Source organism: Hydra vulgaris, chromosome 10 (genome assembly GCF_038396675.1).
Source record: "Hydra vulgaris chromosome 10, alternate assembly HydraT2T_AEP".
NCBI lineage: Eukaryota > Metazoa > Cnidaria > Hydrozoa > Anthoathecata > Hydridae > Hydra > Hydra vulgaris.
Genome location: NC_088929.1, coordinates 23,384,711 through 23,405,000, shown reverse-complemented (window position 1 = coordinate 23,405,000; position 20,290 = coordinate 23,384,711). Strand labels below are relative to the sequence as shown.

The 20,290-nt window shown below is 25.6% G+C and overlaps 1 protein-coding gene across 2 annotated transcripts in view; it reads left to right on the top strand.

Moving 5' to 3' along the window:
• LOC101237302 (TBCC domain-containing protein 1) overlaps positions 1-20,290 on the top strand; it is a 142,706-nt gene that overhangs the window by 110,102 nt on the left and 12,314 nt on the right. Inside the window, exons 15-16 of one of the 2 annotated variants that reach the window (XR_010641224.1) lie at positions 9,536-9,629; positions 13,204-13,309. Coding sequence is in view for 1 of the 2 variants with exons in the window: in XM_065807546.1 (XP_065663618.1) it covers positions 9,536-9,629 (94 nt within the window). In the remaining variant the exon portion in view is untranslated. The remainder of the gene's footprint in view (positions 1-9,535; positions 9,630-13,203; positions 13,310-20,290) is intronic. The other variant, XM_065807546.1, reaches the window with a different exon arrangement.

The following is a 20,290-nucleotide window of genomic DNA, read 5'->3' as shown; positions in this document are numbered from 1 at the left end:
CGTTAATAACTACTGTGTAACTTTTAACCAGCCAATAGCTATATACTGTCTGCTGGAAAATGATATCCATTATTTACATTAATGTTTTTCCTAGAAACCTTACATCTAAAGTAGCTCTTGAATACAAACTGTGAAAGCATGGCCTATCGATCCTTTAGTCTTTAGGAGTTTTAAGCTAGAGGTGTCAGAAAAGTTACCACAGGGATAACTGGCTTGTGGCAGCCAAGCGTTCATAGCGACGTTGCTTTTTGATCCTTCGATGTCGGCTCTTCCTATCATTGTGAAGCAGAATTCACCAAGTGTTGGATTGTTCACCCACTAATAGGGAACGTGAGCTGGGTTTAGACCGTCGTGAGACAGGTTAGTTTTACCCTACTAAGTGTTGTTGCAATAGTAATTTGTCGATGACTCAACTTTATACTCCTGTCTTGACAAAAAGTCTTCTTTTTGATTGCTTAGAACAGGCAATTTGGAATCTGATCTGACTTCTGTAACAGATTGGGGCAGTGGCTTGTGAATTTTAACTCCAGCAAAAAAAGACAATATACATATTTACAATTTAAAACACATTGACGGTTAGAATAAAAAAATAATTATTTATTGTAAACATATTGAGAAAATTTTATTTTTTAAGATCTATTTGTTTTCTTCATTTTTTGTTCGCATCTCTAATGGTTCAAATTTTCATTAAGAAGTCTTTTTGAAAACTTGCTCTGCACCAGATATTTATTACTTCTTTGACAAGACAATCTTTAATACCTGTCTCACATTTTTGCACCAGGGAATTAATATTTTAGCTGATCTTTTCTGCATGGAGCAACTAATATTTATTTTTGTTAACTTATACCTTAACTGCTTTGAGGAAATAATATGACAATATCTTCTTAAAATGTCACTATTTTTTGGCAATTGGTATTTGGGAAGCTCTTAAAATTGTCTGTTCAATTTTGTTAAATTTTTTTTCCACATCTTCATTTTTTTTTTTTACAGTTTGTTCTTCTGCATTGTTTATTGTTTAGTTTAAGTATTACTATTTATTTATATATTTAAAAAACTTAAAATTTATTGTTATATTGATCTTACTAATGTAATTTATATATTCTCTGTAATATTATTAAAAATCATACTTGCTTACTTCTAAATTCAAATTAAATAAATAAGAAAAAGGTAATGTTTAATGTTAAAATGTTTTTCAGTTTTTACATCTAGTACTTCTGGGAGTCCTTAAAGCCTTAAACTTGGTAAAATTGCTTATTATGCATATAACCAAGATATGTTTTGAATAAAAATTTTTTTTTTTCGATTTTGAATATAATAATTCTATTATTATATTCAGTATTTGGTTGAATATTGCAAACTATTCAGCCAAATACTGAATATCAGACTGTAATGAAAAAAACATAATAAAAATGGATAACATTCTTAAAAAATTCTTAATTTTATTTAAAAAAAAAATCGGAAGTTCTGATACTTAGATTCTAAAGTGGTAGGTTATGATAAAAACATTTCATTGTTTGGTGATAGCAAATGATTGCAAGCTCCTTATAAGTTATACATATTTTCAAAAAAAGCCATTCACTATGTACACTGATACCGGCAAATCATAAGTAAATTTTAACAATTTCTGTTAGAATAATCTATTGCGCTAGCTGACCACAACTTGTAAAAGTTTGTTGTCCAAATTAAGCAGTTTAATTTAAAAACTAATTTAATTTGCAGTCGGACTTTTCTTTTCCACATCTTTATATGTGTGCATGATTATTTTCATTTACATTACTTTTTCTCACAAAGTGGGGATAAATCATCAGTAGCAAACAGCCTTTCATTAAGATTAATTATATATAATGATTATATGATTTCACTGACTTAATTTTTCTCAAATGTTTTAAACTTTTGTTGTTTTGCTAATTGTGGTTTAACTAATTCCTCAAAATTAGTTTGAAACTTGCATCAATAAAAACAACCACTGTTTAATTGACATTCTCATTAAAGTTAAACCATAAGTTAAACCCATTAAAGTTCAAGATATAGTGAAGATATAATTTTTAATAAGTTTAGTGTTTTTTATACTACAGCTATCAATAACAACTTTTTAAACTTCCTCAAAATTGCAAGATATAGCTGAGCTGGTTCTATTTGTAGTTTTTTTGAATAATGGTTTTACAAGTGTGATACTAATATGCATAACTATAGTTAAAATATTTTGATATAATAATCAACAAACAATTCATGCTGTGACATGGCCTAACAAGTAAAACAAAAATGCCAACAGCGTAGTTAACTATCAATTTCAATGAAATAGGTTGGTACCCTCAAAGTTAAGTAAATGTCACTTGGTAGCCAAATATTCAGTGCTTTGGCAGAGCGCTTAGCCAAATATTCCGTATTCAGTATTCAGCAAAATCACAAATCGTGACATCTCTAAACCATATATCAAGTTATTTGTCCATTCATACAAGAAAGAGTAGCATAGGCTTTGGCTTTATTGAATATTTGGTGTTTATTGGTTAGATAATTGGTTATGTTAGTTTCATAAATTTTTATGTTTTATTGTTAAATCTCCTTAAAAATAAAAGTTTCATGGCATTTTTAAATAAAAAATAAAAAAATAAAAAACAACAGCTCTTTACAAAATAGTCATAGTATTGTTTCATAGTGTCATAATATTGTTTTACCTCTTTGGGGTCATCCACAAATTATGTCATGCAATAGGAGGAAAGGAGGGGGGGGGGGGAGGGATTAGTGATATTGTAACAATTTATTACAGGAAAGAGATAGGGAGGGGGAAGGAAGAGATTCAGTTTTGTGAAGCAACATTTTTTTTAATAATACAAGTTTTAAATCTAGAAAATCTTTTCTGTTTGTTAAAAAAGTGTCTAGCTGAAAACATTTAAATAACTTAAAACAAACTTAAAACCATCAGTTGATGTTTTGATTAGATGATCCAACTATTCCAAATAAATTTGAATTGACTTTTTAAATTGATTTAAGTTTTAATAGATTAATGTAGACTTCACCTGCATCTTTGGCTATATCAGTCAATGATAGAGCCGATATATTATCAATGAAAAAATAGTTATTAATAATACCATTATTAAATAAAAATAATAATATAATAATTTTTAAATAACAATAATAGTTAATAGGCATTAGCATAAAACATTTAATGTAAGTATAACCTGCACCGCGAAACTAACTTATTGCTAACAAAGTTATTTAAATTATATATTTATCAAAAATAAAATATATCTTTGGGTATTGTTAATTTATTCAACTTTGTTTCAAACTATAGGAGTGCAAAAAAGAATATATGTACATTCTACTTCCCCCATATCTATTTAAGTCAATCGATGTATGTAACTACACCGCTACTACGGCCATATATGTCACTTTATGTACTTTTTTTTTAAAATAAATAAAAATAGAGTTAAACAACAATAAAATAAATTTAAAAATCAAAAAATTCATTTTCTAAAAGAGCGTTGAACCCTCACTTTTATTAGCCGCACCTCAAAATATGTAAGTTTATTCATCCACAGATCTACACCACTACATTACTGTGTAACCAAAATTGGAAAAAATTACCTAGCATAACTTTTGGACAATATCTTTACAAAAGAGTCGTAGTATTGCTTCATAGATTCATAGTATTGCTTTATCTCTTTAAGGATTGCTTAACTTAAGTACTAACTTCATAAACTCTGTTGTAGTTTCTTGATTTTTTTTATGTGTAATGATTTTGGAAATGATTTCTAGAAAAACAACCTTAGCATTTTGGTCATTGGCAATTTGATCAATTGATATCTATCAATTCATGTTAATCATTAACTTATTATTGGGAGTTAAATCCATTATTACCTAGGGATTAGTATGTCCCACTGGATGCCAAACATGTTTAATACCATCAGAGCTAAACATTAAACTTTAATTTGTCACTTGATAGTAATTTCAACCATTTCTGTGCTGTTTTTCAAATGTTTTAAATTTAAAAAACAACCATTTTGTAGCAAAATTCAGTCATGTGTTAAGATGACCAAAAAGATTGTTTTGTTCTAAGCATTGCCTAAAATACTGTTGCATAAAAGTAGCAAATTTGATTTGATGTGACTGTCTATAATTTTCTCAAACACTTTTGCTTGGTTTTGCTTTTGATGGTCTCAATTACAATATTATCTTTGTTGATCATTGTTGAAGTTGTTGATTTTTCTTACCTCAAAAATACTCTGTTTTCAAAAAACATTCAATGTTCATAACTGTTAGTTGTGAAATGTTGCGTGCTGTTATTAGCTACTTGCACAATTAACTTTTATAATATAAAAGATAAGCTATAATAAATATTTAACTGAAATAATAAGTATTACCCTCAGTTAAATATTTATTATGTCCCTTTATGACAAATTGATTATTGAATATTTTTATACAAATTTGCGCTCAGAGAAAAAAGATACATTTATGAAAAATATACATTAAATATTACATAACACTGCTTGATTATAAGGTTGCTTTGTTTAGGTATTGTTTGGTTTTATGTTGAATTCCCAAAGACTTGAATTTCAAAAAGCTTTTCTTCAGGTTCTATTAAAAATGAATATGTATGAGCTGGAATGTGTTGAAAATAAAATCATATTTGTTCCTTCTTAGCCAAAAATTGATATTATCTGAAATCAAGAAAGTAGTGTTAAAAATACTGTATCTTTTTTTCCATTTTAGGTATTTCTCGTTATGAATATCATAAAAACCCACACAAACATCCTTTTTTTTGTCTGGAAAATGTTGGTTATTTAACATATAATAACTTTAATAGTTTTGCTAATAAAAATTTAAAAATAGCTGATGACTTGTTTAGAAATATTAACTCTAAAATAAAGTTGATGACTTGTTTAGAAATATTAACTTTTAAAACTTAAAAAATAGTTGATAACATGTTTAGAAATATTAACTCTTAAAACTTTAAAAATAGTTAATGACATGTTTAGAAATACTAACTCTTAAAACATGTATAACTTATAAAAATATATATTTACTTTTTTTAATAATTTTTTTGCTTTATAAACATTTATTTTTATTAATAGAAAAATTTGATAATAATAATAAAGTCTGTCAAAGAAAAAAACTACATATTGAATGGCTCATCTTTCAAGGAAAAAAATTAAATTTAGAGGTTCATTTTTGTTGTTGTTGCTGTAGCAAACCAGACAACTACTCTCTTTGAAGTATGCCATCACTAGTAACACTGGTTCGAAACTTTGTTCATGAAAGATTTAGCTTTGATATTAATGCATTTCTTACTGGGCTTTGTTGCTGTTGCAAAAATGCTCTCTATGTCAAAAAGGTTATTATATTATAAACATTTTTCATTATTAAATTTTTTTCTAACAAATTTAACTAAAAATAAAAACTAATGATTTTGTTCACAGCGAAGAAAGTTTGTGAAAATGATTAAAATTGTTTAAAATAATAGAAGAGAGTTACTTATAAAGATTGGAAGGTTTAACTGAGAATCAATCCTTATGTCCAATTTGTTGTGTGGTATCAGATAAATATAAACGCAACGATTTTTGACTAGCTTACTACTAGAGATTATATCAATGATTCAAAAGAAAATTTATGCATTAAATGGTTAAGTTCATTCTGTACAGATTGCTTTTAGCTAACTGGAAAGGGCATTAGGCACCCATGCATATGAATATCTGGTGTTTAAAATGCTAAGAATCTTATTCTTTCCAAAAATAAAAACATGTCAGAGCAAATAACCTCAATTGTTCTGAAGTTTCTAGTTAAGGATGAAAATTGATTACAATTTTATGGTAGATTTTAATTTGTTTATTTATTTATAATGACTTGCTTCAATATTCTATTTTAATTTTAGGAGTATCATTGCTATTGGTCAACCTCTCATTTTCTGGATTTCAGTTTTCTATTTTAATACAAAAAATAGAAAACTGAGATCCCTTTAGTACAAAAGCTCCAAACAAATAAAGTAGACTCTACTGATACAATATTTGATATTAGGAAAAATAATGTATGGCTGAAAATGTGGTTGGTGTAATTCTTAGAGATTTATGAAAAGATCTTGGTCATTTAAGTGTCTAAGTGTTCCATAATTTAATTTTAAAGGCAATAAATAAATTTTTTTTCAAAAGTTTTATAATAGTTATTATATATCACATTGTTTACACTTTTTATAACTAGGTGTTGAAAAGAATTCAATTGCTGCGGTTATGAAGCAATCTCATGCTCTAGATAAGTTTCACAGTAAAAAAATTGCTTTTTTAAATTGCAATGAAAATGTACTTGATAACACAATGTTGATAGATGTTCTGGTAAAATTAGCTCATCAGGCAACTTAAGGTCTTACTCTTCTTATATTTGTATGCATATATATATATATATATATATATATATATATATATATATATATATATATATATATATATATATATATATATCAGATATAGTTGTACATGCGCGACATTGCAGTGGTACAATTAAGTAGACTCAACCAAAAATAATATATGTTACGTCTAATAACTATATAAGTAAGATTCGCGAAGCAACTGACATCCAGAGTTTACAATGCTTGCAGGAGAAAGTTTTAAATTGCAACAATGGTACCAATGATACGCCATTAAAGACCACATTTTGTTAAACTTAACAAGTCTAAATCTGTTACGTTGCAATGACATCATTTTCATTTTAATTTTATGAATTTTGTATAATGGTTTTTTCAGTTTGATAATGGCTTATAGATTATAAGCCGAAATATCTCTATAAAATAATATATAACTGAACATGATGTAATTTTTTATCATTTGTATATATATATATTAGGGTGTCCCAAAAAACAACATTTTTGAAAAATATATGCAGAGACCCCCTTAATGTGTTCTATCTAATACAAAAACACTAGATTTAAAATTTTTTTGAATAAAAAATATTTTAAGGGGTCCCTCAAGACCCTCGAATATTTAATGGTCCCTAATATTTTCAAAAAAAATTTTTTTCAAAAATATGTTAACTTGATACTCAAATGAAGCGAAATTATATAAAAATTTCAAAAATAATATAGATTTCAAATATAGAATTGTTATTTTTGGTTTTATTACATGAAAAATTATGTTTTTTAACAAAAAACAAAAAAATGCATTTTTTATGTATTTTTATGACAATTTTGAAAAATATGTTAAAATTTTTACCAAATTAAATATTATTTTTGAAATTTTTATATTATTTTGCTTCATTTGAGTACCAGGTTGACATACTTTTAAAAAACTTTTTTTTTTAAATATTAGGGACTCATTAAATATTCTAGGGTCTTGAGGGACCCCTTAAAATATGTTTTATTCAAAAAAAAATTTAAATCTAGCGTTTTTGTATTAGATAGAACACATTAAGGGGGTCTCTGCATATATTTTTCAAAAATGTTGTTTTTTGAGACACCCTTATATATATATATATATATATATATATATATATATATATATATATATATATATATATATATATATATATATATATATATATATATATATATATATATATATATACACATATGTATATATATATATATATATACATATGTATATATATATATATATACATATATATATATATATATATATATATATATATATATATATATATATATATATATATATATATATATATATGTATATATATACATATATGTATATATATATATATGTATATATATATATATGTATATATATATATATATATATATATATATATATATATATATTCTATTTATATACTGAAAATCTTTTCAGTTGCAAAAGGGTGTTTTGGCATGTTGCTAGTAACTTCATATTGTAAAGATATCTTGCAGTTTATCGAATCTGCTGAATATCTAGAAAGCTATTGGAAAGATGTGCTATAAAAACTTTATCACTTGGTTAGAAGTCTCATATTATTAAATACCACCTTATAGATTTTTTTGAAAGAAATCAGAAACTTGGACTTTTTTAAGAGTAAGCATCTAAGGCTGTAAAAAAATCACAGTTAAAGCTCAGAAAAGTTAGTCTAACAAAAACTACAGGTTAAAAGCTCAGAAAAGTGGCTTTGAACAACAGCTCTCTGAGAATTTAAGTTAATTAAAAACAAGCATGTTTTAGCTTATTTACTATATTGTATAATATAATATCCATGATATTATATAATATATATAATATCTATGATATTATATAATATATAATACCTATGATATTATATAGTATATAGTATCTATGATATTATATAATATATAATATCTATGATATTATATAATATATAATATCTATGATATTATATAATATATAATATCTATGATATTATATAATATATAATATCTATGATATTATATAATATATAATATCATATAGATCTATATGATATATATATATATATATATTTATTTATATATATATATATAATATATAGTATCTATGATATTATATATTTCATAATATCATATAAATCTATATAATATATATGATATATATATATTATATAATATATATATATATATATATATATATATTATATAATATATATATATATATATATTATATAATATATATATATATATATATAATTTATATTTATATATATAACTTATATTTATATATATATAAATATATATATATATATATATATATATATATATATATATATATATATATATATATATATATATATTTACTATATAATATATATGATCTCACTGTTCAATTAAAAAAGTATATATATAATAATATATATTTTCTTTTGCTTAAAAACCTGTATTATATGTAACTAACAAACAAAATATAATTACAGTAACAAATAAATTTATCAAACTGTTAAAGCTATTATTATATTTTAAATAATTAACATTTTAGAGAAAAAGGAGAATTGATTTTATGACTTTCATAGTGAGAGCAAGCTAAAACGATAAAAAATAAATCTTTTTATAAACACTATTTATTTTTATATATCAATATTAATTTTTGACTAAGAAGGAACAAACAGATAAAATTAAAAAACTTATTTTTAACACATTCCAAATCATATTTATCTATATTAATAGGATCTGAAGAAAAACTTCATGTCTTGAAATTCAACCTAAATTCTTTAGAATCAAGCAGCGATGAGGAAGTGTTTACTCAAAATTTTATTATTATTAAAAATGTTCTTATAACTTTATTCAAAATTTTATTTTTTTATTTAAACTATATTAGCATCCGAAAGTAATTGGATGTCCAATTACTTTCGGATGCTAATATAGTTTAAATAAAACCATCTGAGTCTGTATATGCAAAAAAAGTCCTGATTTATACTATACCCAGATTCTAGTGAATATTCTAAAGATCGGTGTTTAAGTATAAAATAATCAATGGTGTTTCATGCAAGGTTAAGTATGCAAAGATATTTTTAATTGTGAAATATGTGACCATCAGTTAAAAAATAAACAAAATTTAGTTGTGAAATTTTTTCTATTCTCTAACATGCATGTAATTATAGTCACACATGATTTATATAAAAGTATTCATTTTAGGCGGATTGAACAATGGCATCAGTTAATTAGAGATTCAAACTTAAGTAAGGCGCAGCGTATTCAACTACAGTCAGTTGTGAATGAACGATTTCAGGTAGGTTTATACCTTTGAATAGTTGTTTTTAAAGTTTGTATGTAGTTCTCAAATAATTTTAACAATATCTTACATCTTGCACATAAAATTAAAAATTTTTTGATTTTAAGAATGTAGAACTAAGAGAAGTAAATTATATGGTAGTAGACTAGTAATAGGACACTCGACTTGCAATCAAGTTTCTGATTCTTCCCTGTGACTCTGGAAATACTGCCCTACACCTATTTTTTCACACAACAGTCTTGTTTAAACAAGATTAAATAAGTCAGAGTTTAGATTTGAGAGAGAGTTGCAAATAAGTTTTAAATTTTCAGAGTTATTCCCTAATAAGCTCAATCCAACCAATTTTTTTAAAAATAATTTTCAAAAAGTTGTCACTGTAAAAAATAGTATCATGTCTTGAAATAGTCAGATAAACAGGGCTCAATAGTCGCCGGACAAAAGACATTGTCCGGCACATATTTGGTAGATATCATCCACCAGTCATTTTGTCTGACTCATTTTTTGAGAGCATTTATTTTATAATTATTTTAGATGTCCAAAACATAAAATGAAGTTGAACACACAGTTATGTTAATAAAGTAATTGAGTTATGTTACATAATGTCTGTTTTTGCGCTTAAGTTTTTTGCAATTAAAGCCAAGTTAGAATTCTTTGGGGGAAGGGGAGGAAAGGACACACACTCCTCCCCCCACCACTACCTTACACACACGCAACCTCCCCTGTATCATCGCCCCTGATTAAAGCTGTTTATAAAATTAATAATAGAAAATGTCTAAAAAGATTTTTATTTATAATCAAAATAATTATTTACATAAATAAACAAAATTTATTTATATAAATAAGTATTTCATAAAAATTTATTTAAGTTTTATAAAAAATGTTTAATGTTTTATTTAAATAAAAAAAATAACTTTTATATTACTTTTTAAAAAATGTTACATAAATTTATTTTATTTTAAGTTTAGTTTTTTTCATTATCTTTATCTTTAAGATTTTCTTTTTTCAGTTAAGTTATTTTTTTAATATACAGCGCACAAAATATTATATGCGTGGTATACCTTACAAAAACTATATATTTTTTTGGGTTTTGTTGGACATATCTGCCAAACTGAAGGATTTATCGGAAAAACTGTTCAGAACAAAAAAGTTTGTTATTTCGAGTCCTGTGTATGTATATATATACATATCAACATTTAGGGTAAATTCAGGTAATACACCTAAGTACCTTAATAATATGAGGATACCAAAAGATTTCTAAGATGTAAGCAGTGAAGTTCAAGCTTTATATTTTTTGAATCATCTTTATTTGGTGATAATAGAAAACAGCCAAGTTATGATGTTTTCATTTTTTGAAAAATAAACCTGTCAAAAATGAACTTGGTTGAATATAATAAATACTATATTCAGTTGAAAACAATTTAGGTCACAGTAAGACATCTTAAAATTAGTTCCATGTTTTAGTAGTTCTTTTTTGTAGAACAAATTAGTAGGTCGAGATTTTTGTAGATCTAACTATCTGACATGGAAAGAACAGTGATTAGAAAACTTCATATCCGAAGATATAATTATACTGGAATCTTGAATAGAATTAATATGAATTTAGTGGTAAAGAACTGTTTCCATAGCGTAGATAAATATTTTTTGAAAGATAATTATTTTCAAACTGTACCTATAAACTGAACCTCATTTAGAATAGTAAACATTTTTGGCTTTTTAACCAAAATTTAGATTTTCCATCAGGGCTTATAATTTTTTGATTTTTGTCTGTTTTTTTTTATAATCAAATGTATCTTCTTTAGCAACTTCAATATCATAAAAAGTATCCACTTTATTTGATGCTACTCTTTTTAATTCAACTAAGAATTTGCTTAAATTTTTACAATCACAACCACTTGTATCATTTGGTGCTATTGAAATGTGTTGTAGTTATTTTACACCACGGCTTCATCTAATAATATTCAAGTTACTGATCGATCTAAGCTCATTCCGAAATCATTGGGTTCATCTATAACAGTATCTGGGATTTATAATAATCCATTTCAACAAACCAAAACTTGAGCATCAGCTTCCAGTGAAGGATTAAGAAGACCAATATGGTACAAAGGCGGAAATCAAATCTCTACACCATTAAAAAAAAAAAAAAAAAACGGTTGAAGCAAAATTTAATTATGCAAGCTGGTACATCTGTTTTGAAATTAGTTAAAAATATACCAAAATTTTAAAATTTCAGGATATTTTTTGATAACTGGTTTGCATATTCTGCACTGACCATTGATTTGAAAAAGATGGGTTACCAATCCATATCTACTGTTAGACTAAATAGAGTTCAAATAAAACTAACTCCAAATTTTGATAAGAAGTCAAGGTGCTATTGAATCTCATGTCAATAAAAATGTTGGTATTTGCTTTATTCGTTGGAATGATAACAAATCTGTCAATTTGTTATTATCTTATGTTGATAGTGATCCAGGCTCAACAATCAGTGGTGGGATAAAAAGCTAAAAAAAAATTGAATGCAATTAATAAAGAGTACAACAAGTACATGGGCAGTGTTTATATGATATGTACCATTCATTATATTGTATTGATTGCAAAAGTACAAAGTATTTTGATTGCATAGTATACAATTTATTCAGTGTCTGCATTAAATAAGCTTGGTTAATATACAAAATTGTTAATAAAGGTGGTAATGATAAAATATTTTGCTTAGAGATTTTATTCTAAAAGTATCTAATAGTTTAATGTTAACTAATAAAATGGTGTTAGATCTACTAAGATGAGGAAGTAAGTGTAGTGTTAGATCTACTGAGATGAGGAATTAAGTGTAATGTTAAAGAAAATTTTCCAACTCCAAAGTGAACAAAAGTAAATGATGATGTAAGGTATGATAGTACAGATCATTGGCCAGATTTTATTGAAGGAAGACATTGATGTGCAAAAAAGTGTTTTGATTTAAAATTTTCAGTTCAATTTTCAAAATGCAATTTTGAATATTGAACTGAAAATTTTATACATATTCAAGTTGTTCTATGTATTCTATATATTTGAAACAAACTCTTAATTGTTTTTATCAATACCATCATGATGGTTAAAGTTTAAAAAGCTTGGAATATTATGATTAAAAACTTAAAAAATGAGGCTTAATTAATTCGAAAATATTGATATTTAATAAAAAAAATACAATGTTATATATGTTGAACAAAAAATAAAATAGTATCTTTAATACCAAAAGTTCTATATACAGAACATATTAAAATACGCATTGTGCGAATGGAACAACGAAATGTTCCGTATACAGAACATTCTAGATTTAAAACCTAAAACATAAAAAAATTTTAAATTTGTTTTTTCTATTCTTATTTAAATTTAATGCTTAATCCAAATTCATTTTATTAAAAATTCTATATTTAAAAATAAAAATGCAGGTTGGTAAGGGCTAAAGCAATTCTCTTTCTTATAATAAATAAGAAGATGAAACATTACAACCATATTCAACCAAACACTGTACAATATGTTTATTATGTTATGTTAATATGCCTCTTTCTTCATAAGTTTCAACAAATTTTTTTAGATCTTCAGATACCCTATGATTGTCTGAAGTTTTCAAAGACTTATATAAAACATATGAGCTAAAATCTTCACTCTAATCTGTGAAAATGGCTCCAGGAAATCTTTTTGTAAGTTGTACCTTTTAGTTGGCTTTTTTATATTTTTGGTTATTTTTTTCCCCATCTTTTTCTTCTGAAATGGGCTGATGTTGATTGCTTCTGTTACCAGTAAGTTGTATCTAAGTAAAGTTAAGTAAAGTTGTTTGATTTTAACTAAGTAAACCAGTATCTACTGGTTTACTTAGCAGATAGAGCTACTTCAACCTTTTCTTCAGAAAGTTAAATTTTTTTATGGCTCAAAATAGAAATCAGTTGTATCTTCAATTAAGTCTTTAGTAGTGGCAGTAGTTGTTTTAGTTTGAACACATCCATGCTCAATCTGACATTAGCATTGAGATGACCCCAAAAATGACTTTCCAAGTGTTAAAAGGTCAAAAGTTTGACCAACTATAACTCAGGAGGTATTAATATTTAACAAAAAAAAATTTACAGGCTTCTTTCTTACCATGTTAGCATTACTATATTAAAAATTGAGCGTGATTGAAGGATATCACTTTTGAGCATTGTCTTTTCTCTCAGAAAATGGCTCTTAAGCCATTTTAATAAAAAAATAACTTACCTTGCTTGAAAAAAACAACTTACTTTGCTTGAAAAAATTGCTTGAAACCTTGCTTGCTAAAACCTTGCTTAAAAAAAATAACTTACCTCATTTGAAAAAATTAACTTACCTCGCTTGAAAAAAATAACTTACCTCACTTGAAAAAAATAATTTACCTCGCTTTAAAAAAATAGCTTACCTCGCTTGAAAAAAATAACTTACCTCGCTTTAAAACAATAACTTACTTCGCTTTAAAAAAAAAAATGCAATGATTTCCCAATTAGCGAACATCTTTTTTTTTCAGAGAAAACTTTTATAATGGAGATTAAAGATTTGGGTAGTATTTGAGATTTGCAAAAATTGTTAAAAATTATAAGGCATTGGTAAAACACAAAAATTTTAACGGGTAAAGTGCGGTAATAAACTGCAAAAACAATGCAGGTGGAGATGTTGTAACTGCCACAAGCAAATCAAAGTATCATCAGCAGGAAAAGGCCAAAAAGTTACTTTATCAAAATTTACCAACATGGTAACAAAATTTACCAGACATGGTAATTAAAAATTTACCAAACATGGTAATTTTGATTCAAAGTTTACCAGACATAAACAGAACTTGAATGAAAATAATACTAATAAGTATTACTTTCATTCTTTGTGAAATAAATCACTATTCATATTTTTTTATTCATCCCACAAATAAGTTACTACGTGACACAATCCTGGAACGTCCTGGAATGTACTGAATTTTTACAAGTGTCCTAAAATGACCTAAATCATTTAATTTTTTTTCAAAAAATATCCTGAAATTTCTCAGATTTTTATTTTTTTAAATAAAGTGAAAATTTTATTAATCATCATAGGGTGAATTAAGTGATTGCAAATTGAAAATTCCATACAAAAGTCTGGTCTTTAAATTTGTAAAGCTTTTATGAATGGTCCAAAAAAACGCGCAAAAATGGTTTTCAAGAAAAACACTATTTTTTAATTTTGTTTTATTTTATTTTTGTTTTGTTAGGTCTGAAATTGTGGAGTTGCAAATCAAATTATAGAATTTAGTTTTTTTAAAGTTTTTTTTTTTTTAATTTATTATTTATTATTATTAAATACTTTTTTTTTTTAGTTTATTATTTATTATTATTAAATACTATTATTAAATACAAATTTAAGTTTAGAAAAAGTGTAAATAGTAAAAGTATAAATAATGCATCGAGATTCACATTTTCTGAATGTATGGTTGCAAGCACCTGAATACAAAAATTGGATTATTAAAAAAAGTTTGACAGTAGCATCATGCTCTTTTTGTAAAAAAGACAATAATGTTAGAAACATTGGTGAAAATGAGTTAAGTAATCTCAAAAGTAAAATCATTATAAGTTATTTTTTCTTCTGTATTAAGTTCATTTTACAATTATTTTGCAGATTCAATTATTTTATCACCTGTAAAGCCATCTACTTTATACATATATAAAGAAATATTCTTATAACTTGTTTTTGTCATAAACAGGTGGGCCTAATGTCAATGTAAATTTTTTAAGACTGGTAAAAGAAGGATGCAAACTTAAAAAAATAGCCAGCCTTAATTGATTTAGATATGTCATGTCCACACAGTTCATGGAAGTCTGAAAACATCAATAAATCTGAATGGAAGCTTGGTGAAAAATTGAAAGCAATGTGGAAGTTTCTAAGCGAATGTCCTTCACAGACAGAAGTCTATAAAAATGCATCTGATATGAAGATTTACCCTTTCCTTATTGTGGCCATTGTTGATGTAAAAATAAAAACTGTTGAGAACAAGCAGCAAGCATTTTTCCTGAGTATTTTAAGTTTATTGAACATTTACAAAATTTTTTAAAATCAAAGCAACCTCATGGAAAATGGTTTAAGATTTTAAGAAATACAATAAAAGTTCCTTTTTATTGTATTTCTTAATCAGTTCCTGTTTATTGCTAAATTAAAATTTGTTGAATTTATAGCTGAAAAGTTAAATCTAATTCTCAAAGGTTTTCAAATTGATAAACCAATAGTCCCATTTTTATTTGATGTTTTTAAAAAGCATATTAGTTAACATTCTCAGTATGTTTTTATCAAATGATATATTAAAATAATCTGATACACTTAAAAAAATAATCAAGCTAAATCTATCAGATGTTATACAAAATGTTATGTTCTATCAGATGTTATACAAAATGTTATCTACCAGATGTTATACAAAATGTTATCTACCAGATGTTATACAAAATGTTATACAAAATAGAAGATACAATTGATATTGGTCTGTGTTCCAATATGGAAGTTCAAAAATACGATTATCAAAAGAAGCACAATTTTAAAATTTTACAAAGGTGTATGCATATTTTTATCTCCACTTGCAACTCATGTATAAGAAAAATCTCCCATAAAATATCTTTTTGTCAGGTGTTCATCTTGTCTAAATCTGGTGGTAGTGGCTTCTTGATATTTAAAGTCAAAGTTGGTGACAAAGCAAATAGTTATGCGTTAAAAGCAGAGTAAAAAAAGAATTTGAGTTTTATAGTTACTTCAAATGATTTAAGAAAGTTATCAAAAGATTAAGTTTTAAAGTCACAAGAGCTTAATAGTTTAGAAAAAGCTTTAAAAAGCGATTCTAATGTTTGAGTTTTATTTATCTTTTTTGTAAATATTTTTGTTTTATAGTTCATTAATTAATTCATATATATATATATATATATATATATATATATATATATATATATATATATATATATACACTACTATCCACAATTATTCGAATCACATAAAAATTTTAAAAATGCTTTAGTTTGATAAATTTTTTATTTTTATTTTTGCATTATTAGGTAGTTTAAGCAATAGAAATGTATTTTGAATAAATCACTTTGATAAAAAATCATAAACTTATCAAAACACACATTCAAATTAATTGAAGTTAGATTTAGCGTTTATTTACATGAGTAATGTTTATATTAACTGTTCATAAATTATGAAATTATCAAATTCGATGTTTATGTGAAGGTTATATAAAATAAGCAACGCAAATATTTAACTATGTCAGCATTTTATATTTCAAAAGATTTAGTTATGCTATTCTTTTGCTTAAGTAAAGTTTAATAGTTGCTCTCTCGCTAATAGTTTAATAAATTTTATAACTTTTATAAATTGTTAATATTTTGAAATGTAAATAGCAAGAAAACCAGAATTGTCTATTGAAAAACAATCTGCAATTAACCAAGTTCTTTTAATGCGGTTTGCACACTTATGTTTACGATGCACAATGGGGCCTAACAAAGGAAAAAAATGGCTAAAAATCATAAAAATCAAGTTTTATTTATTTTTAAACTTTAAATGCCAATTTTATATCTTATTTGTAGCGGCATCTAAAACTGATCAGTTTAGTTTAAAAAAAAGTTGTTTTTTAAAAAAAAATTGTTTTTAACAGAAATTTGTGTTAAAATTTCTATTTTGAGTTTATTCTAATTACTTTGTAACTGTTGTTTTAAGCATTTTAATTTATATATCAGTGTAAAGATAATGAAAAATTCTATCAATATATGCAATAAAATTAACTTAATTTCATATATTTCTAATAAAAATATATATAATATTTATAGTGCTTTTAGTTTGATTATTACTTAAAAGCTAGAGATATAATTTTGCTGTTAATGGCCGGTGGAAATCTAACTTGCAATAAATACTTGAAGCATAGTTCAATCAAATTTGATATAAACTTAGTCTGTCTAAGTCCAAAGATAAATAAAACCATGAATTGTGTAAAAGTCCAAAGATAAATAAAACCATGAATTGTGTAAAAGTCCAAAGATAAATAAAACCATGAATTGTGTAAAAGTCCAAAGATAAATAAAACCATGAATTGTGTAAAAGTCCAAAGATAAATAAAACCATGAATTGTGTAAAAGTCCAAAGATAAATAAAACCATGAATTGTGTAAAAGTCCAAAGATAAATAAAACCATGAATTGTGTAAAAGTTTTAATATGAATATTAAGTATAGTGAAGTTTCAATTATAAAACAAAATGATAATTATTATCCAGCTATTGAAAAATGCTTGTTGCATTGTGAAGAGAAACTTAAGAAAGACCTATGGGAAGTAGAAAAACATGCTATAACACAGAAAATTAAAAATATAAAAAAGCAATACAACGAATTTTGGAGAAAGCAAGGTTATTCTTCTGCAAGATTCGTGAAATAAGTTGGCTTCAAACTGAATATGAGCTTTTAATAGAGCTTAAATGTGACCCTCAGCTGCCCAGTTCTGAAAAAATGAAAAGAGGAAGACCAACATTTTTAGAGATGTCTGGCAGATCTAAATGCTGAGTTATTGCTAATCTTTTATCTAATAACGAACTCGAAACTGAAATGTACCTAAGAGTTGCTGCAACTGTTGCTGCACAACATAATAGAAAAGAATAATCTCATTTAATCAAACAAATAGTTCAAAATCAAAATTTGCAGCTGTATTGAATAAGATTAACTCTTGAGTTGTAAGTATGCCACCGGAACAAGCATTATTGTTTCAATTTGATACAGATCAGTAATGGGTTATAAACTAAAAAAATGATAACGACTTTGAAGAAAAAGTTATGTAACATACTATATATTATATATATATATATATATATATATATATATATATATATATATATATATATATATATATATATATATGAAATAACAAACGTTTCTGCTCGGGAAAATTGTGCAACAAAAACTCAAGTCAAGACATGTCCAATAAAACCTAATGTAATGCGATTGAATGCTGTTTCTGACCACGTTTTAAATATTTTGTTTTTGCAATTCGGTCATGTCTTCTTAAAAATGAATTAGCTTAAAAAAGTAGCGTATTTTATTAACATAGCTGTTTGTCCAACTTTATTTTCTGTTATTTATAAAAAATAAAAAATTCAAAAAATAAAATTTATATGCAATACTAAACTTTGTAGCATTTTCAATTCTGTATAAAACTTGTTTTATTTTAAAGTAAAATAATTTATTGTTACAGAAAAAAAACAAAATAAAAACAAGAAGCCTGTTGAGAATGTTTGTACAGGTTCTATTTGAAAAATCAATCTAAAGGAAAAAAGTTTACAGTTAATCACTTTTTTGCTAAGAAAATTCCTATTAACACCATATATACCATTATACGAGGCGCTGAAAATAACTTTGGGCACCTGGAAGTGGTAGGGTTGCTAAAATAATGACAAAATGGAACATCAAAAGACTTAAAACGATGGCATATTGCTAATGCAAACAGCTCAGAAATTTAAATGCACCCAAGTATATATCAGCAAAACATTAAAAACAAAGTCCTTAATTAGGCCATAGAAGAAGAAGAAGATTCCATTAAGAAATCGTGACCAAATAGAGCATGAACAAAGTGTGTTCGGCTGTATCGAATTTCCACTAATAAATTGTTAATCCTTGACGATGAGTTGTACTTCACATTAAACCACTCTTCGATTAATGGAAATGATATTTATTATTCAAGTGATGTTTCTGAAACACCAACAAGTGTTAAATTCAAGCCCACTGCAAAATTTGAAAAGAAATTACTCGTAATGCTTTTCTAATAAAGGAATATCTTTGCCAATATTCAATCAAGAAGTCTACAAAAATAATTGTATCAAGAACAAACTAATTCCATTTATCAAAAAGCATTATTCTGATGGCGAAAACACATTTTGGCCTGATATGGCATCGTCTCATTACGCAAATTCTGTACAAAACTACATGAATGAGAAAAATAATGTTTTTGTCATAAGAGAAGAATCTTGCAAATGTGCCTGAATGTTGTCCGATTGAGGATTTTTAGAGTATTCTCAAAGGAAAAGTGTATGAGAATAATTGGAAAGCTAATAATCTTTAGCAATTTCGCAACAGAATAAAGTATTGCCTTTCTAAAATAGAAAAATCTCCTGCGAGATTTTTCTATTTTTCTAAAATAGAAAAATCTCCTGCAACAAGCGAGATTCAATCAAGATCTAAGTGAAACTTTTAGTGATGGTTCATTTTTTGTGACATGTATGATTCCTTTAAGATTGCAAACAAGCTGTGGAAAAATTGTACAGACTAATCAAACTCTTCAGTCTACTAGATTTCGCTGTCCACAGAGAATCAAATTTGCAAAAGAAAGTAAAGAATACCTAATTGGATTAAAGGAAAAATATGATAAAGAAATTGCTGAACTCCAAGAGGTCGTGATTACATTAAAGCCTGGAAAGAAACTATTTGTTGAATGTAAGCTTTGTTTGACGTTAATAGATGGAAAGATTCAAATAAATAGCATCTTGGTATGTTAAATTAGATAGAAAATTTCCTATGACTCCTACATTGCATAAACGTTTGATACATGGCTCGCAAATCATATTAAATTTAATTGTTCCTGTTGGCATGTTATCCGAAGAAGCTTCAGAAAGTAGAAATAAACAGATAGAATCAAT